The sequence below is a fragment of the Diorhabda sublineata genome, chromosome 1, assembly GCF_026230105.1.
Source record: "Diorhabda sublineata isolate icDioSubl1.1 chromosome 1, icDioSubl1.1, whole genome shotgun sequence".
NCBI classification, from domain to species: domain Eukaryota; kingdom Metazoa; phylum Arthropoda; class Insecta; order Coleoptera; family Chrysomelidae; genus Diorhabda; species Diorhabda sublineata.
Genome location: NC_079474.1, coordinates 31,433,867 through 31,449,682, shown reverse-complemented (window position 1 = coordinate 31,449,682; position 15,816 = coordinate 31,433,867). Strand labels below are relative to the sequence as shown.

General features: G+C 32.9%; 1 protein-coding gene across 1 annotated transcript; it reads right to left on the bottom strand.

The window, feature by feature from the left end:
* Window positions 1–737: 737 nt before the first annotated feature.
* LOC130452414 (uncharacterized) lies at window positions 738–8,451 on the bottom strand. The gene is made up of 6 exons (XM_056791688.1): window positions 8,333–8,451; window positions 4,470–4,755; window positions 3,995–4,273; window positions 3,653–3,938; window positions 2,222–2,560; window positions 738–1,966 (listed from the first exon to the last, which is right to left on the bottom strand). Exons 2-6 carry the CDS (start codon window positions 4,750–4,752, stop codon window positions 1,696–1,698), a joined length of 1,458 nt encoding a protein of 485 aa, XP_056647666.1. The 5' UTR covers window positions 4,753–4,755; window positions 8,333–8,451; the 3' UTR covers window positions 738–1,695.
* Window positions 8,452–15,816: the final 7,365 nt, after the last annotated feature.

Below are 15,816 nucleotides of genomic sequence, written 5' to 3'. Positions count from 1 at the left end.
GAAAAAACGTCCCCACATTGCAATATTCATTTTCTCTCTCGCTCGAGACACTTTATCTATTCTGCGCATGCTTGAGAATGCGCAGAGACGAGCTGGAACATCGAGGGATAGATAAATCGTTGCCATTCTGTCTTCCTTAGTTGTAACAGCTTCCATTAATAGAAACTGTTCATGTAGAAGTATGACATATATGATTTATTTCAATTCTGAAATTGTTAGTAACAGTTCCGTGTTCGTGGATCACATCGATTCAGTTAATCAGTGATTAAATTCACAATAAATCAATATCTAGAATGGGTTCGTAAACAAGCATGCTCTTTACATTGATCCTAAATTGGTTATAATCGTACAACGTAGCCTGAGAGAACCACCTCAAATCTCTGCAATGAAAACGAAAAATATTTTTTTATTTCGAATATAATTATTTAGGTATCAAATATAAAACCCCAGATACTTTAGTTGATTTTATTATTTCACATAGGATATTATGTATTGTATATTCTTTACGACTTCGCAATTAAGCACATTTTACTACAATGAAGGCATAGAAATTTTTTTTCAAAGTGTGTCGAGGTAAAAATTCTGAAAATGTTACATGCCAGTAGAATGACGCCCCTCAGTGTTTAAGTCACACAATCGTATGTTAAGTTGTCCTCAGCAATCAAGATTATTAAATTCTTTTAAGGTTATATTGTTACTATAACGTTGTACCTGTTTGGAACTGAAATAAAACTTCATTGAACTTTCAAAAAACTTTTAATTGCTAATATAATGAACATTTTATAAGAGTGATTACATTGAGTCCCTAGAATAAATATGAATTTGATATTTATTAAAATTGCATAGGCATCAAATAACATTTTAAATTCAAGTTTAAATTACACTAAGTTATCTCTACAGAATAGACCAAAAAGCTAAACAATTATGGATGGAAAATAGATTCGTAGTAAGTAAGAATTCTTTCTCTCTAAAAAATATTGGCCACTATTAAAAAATTAATTCTATGTTGTAAATAAATTCCAATTTACAAAAATATACGTTTTAGAAACCTCTAATTTTACGAATTGGCACTTTTAGTTTAAAATTTTTATTAATTATAGTAGTGATCATTCTACATTATCATAATACAGGTTATCTCGTAATTTATTTGAAACACTGAAATATCAAAACAAATTTCAAAAAAAGAAAATTTTAAGTTGAATAATTTCATCAATGCGGTCATTAGACTACAATATGATTATAAATTAAAGGATGAAGTACAAAAGGGCTTATAATTATTATTATAACAGATTAAAATTTGTTTGCAAATGTATTGTGGGTTGTCTAAAATCGATTGAAATTTGAGAGAAAAAACAAGCAAAATAAGACAAAGAATGAACTAAATTTGAAGTAATTAATATAATTCTCATTACTAGAACCCCGAAAAAAGCTAATAGATTTGGAAAATAAAGGTATTTATGAAATAACGTGTAATGATTAAAATAAAAATTACATTGGGCATATGAAAATATTTGGCTCATAAGAAAGAAGGGCTTGCACACAAATTTTGGTAGATACTTTCATCTGGACGTTAACTGCTCTGTTTTTTCATTTATTATAATAATATTTATTCTTCTTTTGAAAATGATGTTAATAATTTTTTCTTAAACTCTGGATAACTGCTAAAAATACTTTCTATCTAATACTCTTTTTAATTTAAACAGTAACTTGTTCTTTTAAAATGCATCCTATGGTATCTTCAACGAAAATTAAATAGTTTTGATTATCAGTTAAGGAAGTAATATCCTGTGGAACTTGGAAAGAAAATTTTAGAATTCTTCCATCGAAAACCCAACTTCGCAACACTAGTTCTTTACTCAAACTTCTTACCTCAACAACTCTGATACCTGCTGTCGATTTAATCAATTTGTTTATTGGGTCGAATGATAGTAGTGACGATTGTTTTGTAATGCTTGTGTTAAACCACCTAAAAAAAAATAAAACTCCAGAGTTTGAAAACATGTTTCGAAGGTAACAGTTTTTTGTTACAAAAGATGAATAACTAAACTTTCATAAAAAAGTAAATGCGTGGCTTAACTCTAAAATCAGGCAATAGTAACAAGTAAAGGGGACGAAATTAACGAATCAAAGAAATATAATGTTATTAAAAAGGAATGGAAAACATGTGGAAATATCAATGGAAGGGTGGTATATTTGAATAAAAGTATGAAAATATCCTCACCTGTGATAGCAAAGTATCACAGCACAGCTTTTGGTCAAAATAGTATCATCAATATCTTCAAACTTCTTTATGATAGTAAATTCTTTTTTTTTGTTTTCTTTACGTAATCTTTCGAATAAACTATCAGGTTCGAACTCTTCCTTGAACTCGATTTTATCTTGAAAGGGTCTCTGTGCCTCAATGTGTTCATTAGAAACGTTTATATTTGTAAAAACTTTATAAATGTTATCGAAACCTCTTCCCATGATTCCTTCTTCTGTATGACCCAAGTCAAATGTGTGGAAAAGTTCATGCAGAACAGACCCCAAAGTAGTTGAAAAACAAGCTCCCAAAGTTCCCCTGGAAATAAAATATTTTCAAATAAAGATATATTTGCCTCTTGTTGTTGGTCATATTTGATAGTTTGAGTGAACTTGAAAAATATATTGTCATGGGGTTTGAATAGACTGCAAAGCTCTAAAAATTGCTCGAGCCTCTATCTTGCATTAATATTTGTCAAAATTAAATGCTTATCTAGAACAATTTCTTCCACTAATTTAAAGAGTCGCCACAATAAAAGGTGTCTGCATACGTGGGTCACAATTCACCGTAAACAGCGTCCATTTTGTTTTTGTTAATTTTTCTTTTAGTCACTGACGCGGGCATAAACACAAACTGTATATTTTTGAGGGATAAAAATTTAGAAATATGGCGAATGTGGTAAACATTCACCAAAATTTGAATTTTCACTCAAAACTAATAAAATAACGCAGGTTTCTCAAAACCTAGTTAGAGTTCCGGTCCCATCCGGAAGAGGAGTGTCTCCTAGATTGACAAGCCTATTGGACAACTCGATAGCGAAGAGGGTATGAATGTTCTCATTAAAAAGGATAATTTTGTTGGGGTATTGGGTTATATTTCTGATTAGAAGGTCGGTGTCGACGGCAAAGTCTTCAATGAAATTTGGATTGTCAGTTGGAGTAAAGAAAGTTTGATATTTTTAAAGACGGCGGCGTTGTCTTTTGGATGAAATATTCTAACCTTTTTTTTATTTGGTCTGTAAGTCTCTAAAATTGTTGCCAAAACGCACAACTTTTTCTGGTCCACAGTGGCTGTGGTGGACTCCCACTTTCTCCGCTTTCCAGTATGACCCGGACATTTAGACTTTATGCATTCGAGATATGGCTCTACAGCAGATTTCTGAAGAACCATTTACGTGTTCACCGTGTCGAGACGGATGATGAGATAAATCTAAGTTGATGAAGCTGCAGTTATAAAAAGGCATTGATGTAGATGGTGATAACTTTGAACATAGATAAAATAATTTTCCACGAAAAGATTTTATTGGTTTTCAGAATATATAATAATCGTTTCAAAATAAAAAAAAACATATATACTGTCAGATCAAAGAGCAGATTGTTAGTTTATAATTTAGTATTTATAAAAAACTACCTGTAGCAACTGTCATCTAAAAATTGAGTTCTGTCCACCAAATCACTAGCTTCAAATCTAGGTATAATTTCTTCGAAAGTTTCCGGCCAAGTATAAAGACAAGCTGTTCCAAACAATGCTAATCCACCTCCACCTAATGCAACGTAACCTTGAGTTATATCCAAAAGGTTCTCATGAGATTTGGTTATCCCTTCTTTGTATTTATTACCACAATATTTGGTACACGATAAGAAAGCTAAAAACTTTTTATTTTCACATCCTAAACTAGATTTCATGATTTCACGTCCTAAAAACTTTTCACATTTTAGAAAAAAATAGTTAAAATGCTGTAGCAAATTTCACCTATGTTTTGCCACAATTCAGTTTGACTCATACTTCTTGCATTCGAACAACTCAGTTGACTTCTGAAAACTTGACAGTCTCCAGTTAATAAGAACGTTTTTCTACCCAATCCATGTTCGTACAATTTTTCTGCAGTAACACACTGTAATAATTTTGAGCAAACAGTGATTCGTTTACAAGCACTTTCTATGGTATTATTTTCCCATGGTGGGGCTTGAAAACAACCATCATGGTCTTCACATATCACATACAATGGTATCACAGCAGTCTCTGATATAACTGGAAAGCAAAATGGATCAAAATAAGTACGATATTTTTTTTAAATTAAATAGATTAAAGTAAATAAATGATTGGCTATATACGACCCTCATCCTGCCTTCAAAAATAAGTAAAATATAAACCTTCACCCCCTCTAGTGCTTTTATAATGTTTGAATTGTTTAATTATAAAAGTAGTAGTTAGTAAAAGTGCTAACTGGGAAAATATTCCAAAATGAGTGAAATAAATTCGCAGCAATACTTGACGATAATTTTATTTTTTCCATTTTGTAATTCCACCAAGAATTTAAATTTATCGTTAATAAGACAGGTAGAAAAGACATCGTGGTTACTATTTAAACATAAATAAATGTTAAATTTTTCCTGATTTTGACACGACGAACTAGTAGCATGCTGTACACTGCCAGTTATTTTGATTATAGGATAAGTGACAGCATCTAAATTGCTGAAATTACTGATCTTAATATTGTGGTGATTCATAATCTGGAAAAGAAAGTATTTATATAAGTATAAACCATTGCAGTTTTACATTTTTGAAAATTGTAACATGTTTCTATTGGTTACTGCGGTTGTGACGTAGAAAGTAAGTAAATACTGAAAGTGGTCGCCGCGTGTCGCCTTTCAAACGCCATTCTGTTGTTGTGAGTGGAGGTAATTAGTTGTTTAGTGCGATTTACGTTTTTGTAAGGGTTTCAAAGAATATTCTAATTGAAATGATGACCGAAATAGGATTTATCGAAGCAAGATCGGATAATCTACCTAAGGTAGATGCATTCATGGTTGCTACGTTCTTTGGTAATAATCAATTATTTACTTCGGCTGAAAGACGTGGAATAAAAGCAGATACGTAGGTACTGCAAATTAGACTTTCTTATAGTAACGTCATTATCACATTTGTTTGCTTGAACTTCAATAAAATGTAGTCATAAAGGTGATAGCTTTGAAGGCTTTTTTAATGCCAACGGACGCGGTGTTTCACGAAATGCCCTTTTCCGGTCTTTCTGGCAATCGAATGTGATTGGAACAGCAGTTTTTTTAAAATTTTTGTGCATTTTGTTAGTTTCCACATCATATAATTTTCTAAATCTGTTTACAGAAAAAAATTACAATAAGTTAACATTTTTTAAATACCGATAGATAAAACTTACATTGAAATGGTCTTCACAAACATATACTGGGCTCCCAGGTTTGAAGCTCGCATAATCTCTTCTTATAGATTTAAATCATTGTTTTTGACGCTTTTTCACTCGAGGAACTCGCACGAAAACTTTATTTGGTGTTTTTATACTAGTGTAGATACGTCATCTTGTATTTTACAAAATTGAATACTCACAGCCGTGCGAGTGTTTTTTAAAATAATCCCGAAAACTCTGTTCAAACGGTATTTACTTCTAACCTTACTTAAGTCTGTTCACTTACTTTCTACGTCACACAACGTCACACTAAGTCATGTGAGAACAAACGCGTTTTGGCGCGTCATTTAGGTATTTAAATTTATTTATTTTTTTATGAACTAATATACCGTTGAAAAAAAATAGTGTGTGATTAAAAACGATATACTAAACGTAGTTAAGGTGTAAAAAAGTGTGCAAGGACCCTATTGTCGAAAGTCGAGTGCCGTTTCACATTAAACGCGTATCATTTCGTACACGGACCTACGTGGAGTCCGTAAGTCGTCATACCGGCTGCGCCTCACGATAAACAATTAGCAAAGTAGATAAACAGTTTCGTGAGCCTTGTATTACAAGAAAATCCACAAAATCCTGTTTAACGTTAGCCCCAAATCATCCTGAAAAAGTTGATGTTTGGAAAGCAATTATTGAAAATCATATCGTAGGTTCCTTTTTTATTGAATGGAGATGAATATTTAGAACTACTCCAACATAAAGTCGTACCAACTTTGAAAAACGTATATCCTGATCCAGCAAACCCACAAGTTCCTGCGATTACAATATGGTTTCAGTAAAGTAAAGCACCGTACCTTTATCAAATCAACGTTCTACAGTATCTGAACCATTTCTTCTCCAAATCGATGGATAGGGAGTTGCAGATCGATAGAATGGCCAGTAAGATCTCCTGATCTGCCGCCATTAGACATATGTGGGTGGTCAAATAATTAAAAAAACTTCATTTCGTTTTCCTGTAGCTTAGAATATAAGGTGAATTCTTTCGCAAACCCATGATCTTTGTCTTCTACGCTTTATGAATCAAGCTATAGCTACAGGATTTTTCGGAAACTATATTGCGGGTTCTAATCCAGAACGAGATTTAGATCACAGTTTCCGAACGTCGCATTTTATTTTGCGTTGAAAATTGAAAAAATTATAACAACCTGTTTTTTATTACTTTTATGTTCGTTAATTTTCTATGATTTTTATTCAGTTGTATTATAAATGTTGTTATCTATCAATTACGATGCTCATGAGAATAGGCTAGTTGACAAAATTTAGAAATTGGTTTAAAACTAACTATAGCTTAGCATCTATTTCACCCCAAAAATATATTATTTTAAGAAAAATAGATTTTTTACATTAGTATTTTGAGTTTTTGGAAATAAATTTGAAATTGACCGCGAAAAAGGCCAAGGCTGTCATGACGTCTTGAATGACGTCACACCTCGCGAAACAGCTGTGTTTGTTAATGACAGTCAATTGTGTTTTTTGATAAATAATGAATTCCTCGTATTATAAATACTGTATAGTGCCCCAATGTGAAAGTACAACGATAAAAACGCCAGACAAATTATTCAAATACGTTCCAAACAATAAAGAAATATGAAGAAAGTGGTTAAAAATGGCAAAGAGACAATATACTCTTACTTTATCAACTAATTCCACAAATTATTTCTGTGAAGATCATTTTGATGTAAGTATCAAACAAAACTTGAAGTATCTATTAATAAATGTATAGTAAAAGGAATGAATTTTGCAAAATCTAGCATAATATACCACACATAACATACAAAATGCTATGACTTAATTAAGTTAAAGTTATTGAAAGTTTGTATTCACCAACCTTAAAATCGGTTAAGTATTTTCATTCCACGGTGGGTAAATGCGACTCTCTGACTGGTAACTGCTAATTAAATAAGACTTTATTTATTCTTCACATAATACTTACATATAAGTTAACACTACGAACTAAAAAAGTGGGTGTTCATTGCAAAAAATTTGCTTTGTTGAATCCTGATGCCATGGCAAATTATACCTGTCTTTCAAGATTAAACTAAAAACGAACTTTATTAATTCAACAATAATTGATGAAAACTCGAAATAACCTGGTTACTTTATATAGCTACAACATAGCGTTTCGCGAGGTGTGACGTCACTCTTTTCTGATTGGTGTTTAATGTCACGTGATTAAACGCCTTGTCGATTTTATTTTCCAAAACTATTATTAATCTTTTATTATTTTTGTAGAAAAGTTGTTTTTTTATTTACTAATTATCATGGTTAATCATTAGAAACTCAAAGCCATCCGATTTATTCTTACTGGAAACAATCCTATTAATAATATAGAGCCATTCAAGTTAAAAAAGATCAAAGACAAATGAATCAACCCGTCAGCTGATCGCATTTAACCAGCTGTCCAATAGGTTAGAAAGGATCATATCATATCAGTGACAACAATGAACGTGATCCGAGTTAGTTTTAAAACATTCAGATCATGAATCATGATCTGGTTCACCCGAACATAGTTTCCGAAAAGTCGAGATATGATAAATAAAATGAAAATATAGTACAGACGATACATCCTGTGATACTCCATGTGAAACGGCACTAACATTATTTTAATTTTCATTTAAAACTCCATCTGTCAAAAATAATTCCTATTTTCGTAGTTGTGAGAATATATTGAAACATTTTCTTTTTTGAAGTATATTTTAGTTTTGCTAGTGACTGCTAGATGTCACTGCTTATACTGAATCTATTGATTCGTTAAAATGAACAGCATACCGTCGATTTTAGTACTGAATAACTCATCTTAATATAAATTAACAATCTGGTATGTTGTAAATTTAACTAGTAACGTAAATATACAATTAAAAAATATAACTTACCAGTTTTGAGGATTATATGATATGATAATAACATTTATTGCCAGCATGCCTGTAAAGTGTGGTATAAACTGAGCATTCTCGTATTCATAATAGATCGATTGCCTCGCTTCCATTATTCCGGATGTGCCAAGCGAGCGCAGTGGTACAGTCTACAGGATGATTTAGTTTGATGGATTGTTACATATTTCTTTGCATTTGAAAATTTAAAGTTTTTTTGATTTACAATGAAAAGTGAGTATAAGGCTGTCTAAATACGCGTTTTCGGATCGACTACATCGATAAAAAAACGGTGAAAATATATTTTTTTCATATAGCCATTCAAAACTAATATTTTATTCCTAAATTATGGTCTATTTTATGGATCAGCGGGTAAGTGAGGAAGTATTCATATTCCACAGCCATCCTTATAAAAGGTTATCTACCTGATCAACCACTATCAGTTAGCCGTCAAGCGTCAACGATACACATTTTCATAAACAACAAACAACGTTAATTCTACCAAAAAATGGACACAACAAGTGATAAAGTTACTCAAGAGGTTATCCTATTGCGACAAGGTCAGAGTCAGCGAGAAGTGACCAGTGTGCTGAACAAATTCCAGTCTGCTGTTTCCAGAGTTTATCGTCGTTACCAAAAGACTGGTATCTTCCATCAAAGACGCGGTTCCGGTTAAAAAAGGTGCAACATCGATTCATTGTCAGCACATCGGTGAGAAATCGAACCCTTGTTGGTGGTCCAACAAGAGCTGAAAGAAATGCGAGAGGCTTTAAGTGGCTGGACAGTCAGAAGAAGACTTAAGGCAGCTAATCTTAAGTCAAAAGGCCAGCTACTGGCTTCAATTTTAACCCCAGTCTACCGAGCAGCTCTTCTACGATTTACCGGAGAACACGTTAATTGAATTGACGAACAATGAGGCTCTCTTCTTTTATCAGACGAAAGCAAAGTGTGCCTGCATGGTAGCGTCAGAAGAGAACGGAGAAGACCTGGAGAAAAATTCACGTAATGGTTTTGAAGAAGTTTCTTGGATGGTTTGGTTGGGCTTTTCAAAGGAATTACAACCGACTTTTCATTGAAACTTTTAACCGATATATAGAAGAAATTTCAGGGGGTCACGTCGTTTCCTACGACAGTTTCATTGGCGAAAACTTTATCATAATGCAGGACAATGCCTGTCCACATACTCTGGAGATCTGGAGAGAGATTCGCGTAGTGGTTTTGAAGGAGTTTCTTGGATGGTTTGTTTGGGCTTTTCAAAGGAATTACAACCGACTTTTCTTTGAAACTTTTAACCGATATATAGAAGAAATTTTAGGGGGTTACGTCGTTCCCTACGAGAGTTTCATCGGCGAAAACTTCATCATAATGCAGGACAATGCCCGTCCACATACTTTCTGCTCCGTAATTGAGTGTATTTACGGGATATCGAACTTGCCGCTATGGCTTAACTGGACGTAGCCCGTACTTAAATGAATGAACGAACTTAAGAGAAAAGCTCGAGCTAGAAATCATGCACCATTCACGAAATTAGACTTCAAAATTGCGTTTACTGAATAGTGGGATGGCATCGAAAAAGATCGAGAAAAGACCTACGAAGAAGCGATTGGAGGCTGTTATTAGGGCTAGAGGAAAGAAGTCGAAAGATTGATAGGTTAATATTAAATAAATTATTATTCCGACGAATTTAAGCTTGTATTTTCTTCACTATTAATTATAACCCTTTATAAGTGCTTAGGATTTCTTTCGTTTAATAACAACATAGACCGCTCATTATAAAGCTATGACTAATGGCTTCAAGATGCTGGAGTAGAGTTTTTACTAGAGATTTTTGACCGGTAGCATGCGATTTGAGTCTCACGTTTTTATATATTTTTTAACGTTAATTAAAATCGCTTATGAAAATCTTATTTGTTATTGCTACTGAAGTAATAATTAAATCTATATTAACATATCTTTTCTTTTCCAGCACATGTTCCGATTGAGTTTAAACATTCTTCAAGTTAACCTTCAAACTAGACGAGCACTTGTTCGATTTTTAAAAATTTTACTCGTCCTTGTCCTGAATTCTAAAAAGATTTTGTATGTTAATCATATTTAAATATAAATAATCACATATATTTGCTCGATTACATTAAAAATTTTATATTCTATAGCCTACGATTGCTAGAGACTTGGCCCTTCCTGAAAGCGGGACTATGTGTTCCAATAGTTCCTTGTCCAATCCAGTAAGGATGAAATGGAGTTTCAAAGAGACCGAAGAAAAGCACTTTACTACAGTGCCGACAGACGTGATCTGAAGAAAGCCGAGGACACAGAACCATTACCACAGAATGATAAGATCGAAGATTGAGGCTTTTGTTTCTCTTAAAGACCAGTTTAGAAGCCCCTAGGCAATCATAAATCACTGGATTGAAGAATAATTGTAATGGATATTACGGTTTTTACTCATCGTTCTTATTGGGTAAATCAGTGAGACGAGAGGAATTAGTGCATGTTTATGTCATTCCATACCTCGACCATTTACCACTAAGATAGACCGATTTGTCTCTAAGTGAACACAGGCTAGCCGACTGACGTTTCAACGATTTCCAACCGATATATATCCGACGCCGACACGGAAGTTGGATCTTTTCACATTCACTTTCTTCTGTCAGCTGTTGAGTAATCGATACCAGACCTTCATTCGTTACATGACCAATGGTGGTTGTACTTTTCCAATAGAGGTATCGTTTAACCAACCCCGACATTTGTAGATAACGTGTATATGCTCTTGAATAATCTTCGACCCTGATGTAGTGTCTCGGCGTCGGTTGAGTGGAAAACTGGCATTAGCAGCGCCGTCCGAAGAACCGAACCTAGGTTAATCAATTTAGTTTTTTAAGAGTCGTATAATGAATATAAAAAGCTAATAATTAAATAAACAATACGTTTTCATATATCACCCACTAATTGATATGGGTGTTTATTTGTTTTATTAGAAAGTTTTTCTATTTCAGCAAAAATACTAAGTATAAATCGTAGTAAAGCAAATTTATAGACTTTCCCGCTTGTTGCTCTTGACTAATACTCATGTTAGTTTAGTCACTTCTCCAAAAAATTACATGAAAGTTGTTTTTGATAATTTTTTTATAGGGGGTGAAAATGATTGGATATTCGACATTTTTGGTTCTAAAAATGAGATTTAAATATGATATAATATAGATAGGCAAAAATTCAATCAAGTATAATATTTCAAAGGTAACAGGAAGACTGGTACCAGTTTCCATTTATTCTGCTGTTTGAAACGAATGATTTTACGCTTCGAAAACACAAATTACAACCTTCATAAGATTAAAAATAACACTTGAATAAACGATTACAGAACAATAGAAATTTTATAGTTATGTCACTTCAATTAATATGTACATTATCATCTACTATATCACAGTTGTCTTACATCACAGTAAACATTCTATTTTTATATATTATATACATATATATAAAAAAAAAACAATAGCGATAATGAAATTTCCACAATTACATTAAGTGCGTAGTTTAAAATAATCATTTCAAAATATATTTATATGTTTTTGTTGCTAAATTGTCTTGATTTTAGGTCTCTTCTGATTGATACTTAGTTTTTAAAACAGGTAAAAAATGACATTAAGAATTTGCATAATTATATTAAATGATCTATTCATTGATATAGCAGATTCCATTTGCTCTAGGAAATTTCTAGAAATAGGCAGATTAAGACATTGGAATCAACCAAAAAGTAGGAAATCAATTAAACAAGTTTTCTTCGCTCAAACATTGCAATAAAATATATATCCACCGTAAATGAAAATTATACCACACGTATTTCAAAAAACCGACTCCATGAGTTTACCTGCAGATGGAATGGTCTTTGCCTTCTTTGGAACCGGTTCTCCATTTTCAGTCTATTATTTTGATTGTTCTTTTGATTCGGGTATGAAGTGTTGGACCCAAGTTTTATCCCATGTTTTACCAAACACTCGATGGAAACATCTTCACGACGCTGTTTTTCTTCTATTGTGAGCAAACGCGAAGTCCATCTTGCGCACAGCTTTCTCATGTCCAAATTTCAGTTAATAAGCCATGTACCACACGTTTTGAAATGCCTACTATGTCTACTAGCTCGCGCACTTTTAATCGACGATCCGCTTTGTTGATTTTCTTCAACATATCTGGAGTCATCACTTCATTTGGTCAACAACTGCGACGCTGGTTTTCGCAGGTTGTACGTCCTCTTTTATGCTCTGCTACCCAATATTTTACTGTTTATAACAGTCTCACCCAAAGTAGAACTTAGTTCAGCTTTTATATTGGTTGGGCTTGGGCCTTTCAAATATAAATATTGTATCATATAACGATGACCAATTTTTTCCATGTTTACAAATTTATTCATTAACTAGGACGTTTCTGAGAAGTAGAAGAGGACGCACTAGACTTGTTGATGCTACGGAGGCATCCAGGATGTAGAAGAATTGGAAGGCCCATATCAAAGTGGCTAAAAGAAGTTGAAGAGGAACTAAATAGAATGGGAACCAAGCGATCGAAAGAGAATACCAAGAACAGAACTGCATGGACAGTAATCAGCGATAGAGTAGAATAAAGATGTAATGGAGATTGATATGTACTAAGATTATTTAAATAATATTTTTATTCATAAACTGATCGTCTTGAATAATACATTTTGTTTCTAAACCAGGAGGTTTTGGTAGAGATTTTCTGTCGTTAATACTTGGACAGATTTATAATCCATAAAATGACCTTATTCACTGATTTGCAAAAATTTGGTTCAAGTATTTTGATTTGGTAATTTGATCTTCTGGATCTAGATATAAGTTTGTCAAAGCTCACACGACAGCAATTGATCAATTCTAAATATTTATTTCCATTCAAGTTGCTATCATCGAAAAAGGGACTAAACATTAACAGGATATTGCGGATGCTATTCTCTCATCCAGTGAGGACTCTGATTAGACCAATGGCGTTAATTTTTTTGATCAACCATGACCATGAAATGTAAATATACTCTCATTAGAAACCAAACATCTTCTTATTGAACGAAATTGCCATGATTTCTTCACAAAAATACGTTTTCCTATCGAAATCGAGTTCTATCAGCTTCTCATCTTTTCGTGTGATGTCATTTTATAGGGATGCATTTTACATTCCTTCAATAATCGGTGTGTAGGTAATGCTGCTACTTTTCGACCAGAATTACGCGGGTTTTTTGAAATTTAATCGTAATATTACTTACTATATTGGCAGGTACTTTTTACTTTTTAACTGGTTTAAATGATCATACTCGCGAAACTGTTTTTTTATTCTACTAATTGCTGCTGGCAGACAACAAACTGTTTAGCCTTGAGCTTCAAATGAAAATAAACAGAACTTTGTTGAATTTTTTTAATTCATAGTAGTAAAAAGGAAGGCTGGAATAGGTTTTGCTTACTTTTTCAATATCAGCAGTTAAATAGGAAATAAGTATTGATTGGAATGTGAAATAAAATTCGTGAAATAAAATAATCAGTTAAAGATAAATAGAGGACATTGTATGTGAATCGAATCTTCAGAAGAATTCATAAAACAAACTAATATATGGAAGGGTGAATTTAAAATAACAAAGTTAGTATTGGACCCTGTCACATGACATACTCTGTCTATTTTGTTTTTTGAAAAAAATGCGTATTTAAAAATACAAATCGATGCCCGAGCATTCTTCCCAACACGTTCTCATTAATTTATAAATCTACTTGGTTATCCCATATTTATTTTGGGGAGAACCACCCACTATTATCACTTTCATTTAGGTTATTTTCTTTGCATACCAAACGCATTTCTTTTGAGCTCCTAATATTTAACTGGTATGATATCTAATCGATATTTCCCATACAACGATTATTTTGGGCTAAGGTGATTTTTTTAACAATACTAATATTAAGGAAACAAATAACGATTTCATATAAAAAAAAACTTTTCGTTTTCGTAGTTATTATTCATGAAAGTATACATAAGATAAAGCAATCCTATTTGAACAATAATTTTCAATTGTCATAACCGAATAAACTGTTCATTAATTACGCATAATATTGCACTATTCTTATCATAAAACTAAGTTTCAATTGACCCGTAAAAATAACCCAATGAATCCATAATTTTGTAATCGGATGTAACAACATCTGCGACTATTATTTTTTGATAAACTGGGAATAACCAGAAATAACAATAATATCCTTTAGATACAATGACGATTTGAAATAATAGAGAAAATTCAAAACATACGACTGAAATTACATGTTTTTATCTGAAAGTGTCACGTCATCTTTGGATAACTGAGAAAATATTGACAAATCATGGTAGTTCTCTTACTTTCGTCAATGACAAACGAGGATGGCCCCAAAAGTACCTGGCTTGACACAGAGATGGCGGTAGTTGCTTGAAAAGTACCTCCCTATTAGAAAGTACACTATGCTAACTTATTGCAACGTTTGAACGAAGAAATCAAGCTAAAACGGCCGCATTTGGCTAAGAAGAATAAAGTGTTGTTTCATCAATGCACCAGCTAACACATCCGTTATTGAAAGGGCCAAAATGAATTGATTAAAGTTTGAATTGCTACCTCATGCACCCTATTCGCCAGATTTAGCCCCCTCGTATCATTTTGAAGAGGATGTCGGCAGTTAATCCTCGTATAGTAAATTTTACAACGAGCGTATAGATCATGCCAAACAGCTGCACTAAAAGTGATCATAAATCTTCCACCTTTTCATATAGTACAGTAAAATGTGGCCAAGGGATTATAAAGGAAAAGCCGCCCTTAAAAAATGATGCTACTTGAGATAAAATACCGAAAAAGTTTAGCTCTGAGAAAAAAATTACCTCAATACTAGGGTGTAGAAGCAAATAAACAGAAATGTCATCAAATGGTATACGAATGGCTACAAAACAGCAGACAGAGCTGGAATAGGAATGAATGGGCCTAGAACCAAACAAATGTGGCCAGTTCAATCTAGAAAGTAATTATCGCAAACAGGAGATCATAATACTGTCCGATAGCTAAGCAGCCATTAGAGCTTTAAGCACCAATGTCATAAAATCCAAACTATTTTGGGTTGGACAAGAAAATTAATTTTGACAGATTTAATAAAGTGGGGATAAACAAAGTCTTCAGAGGAAGGACCTGACCTCTTTTGTGGTGTCAACTACAGAGCAAGAGAGGAAGCATTGGAAAAGAAAATAGATAGCGGTAAGATTAGTTACTGAGGTTGAGGAATCTATAACTAAATAATATCTGTTTGGATTATAGATTGGGTAACGGTGTATTTATGAAAAAAAACTAAATACTTCATCAATTTCTATTAGAGTGTCGGAGGTATGTCTTTACAATGTTAAGGATCGGAGAGGACTCAACTACCTACTTAATAATCTTCCTCATTTTGGATTTGGTATGACCTGTAGCTCAAAAATATATTTTTTGA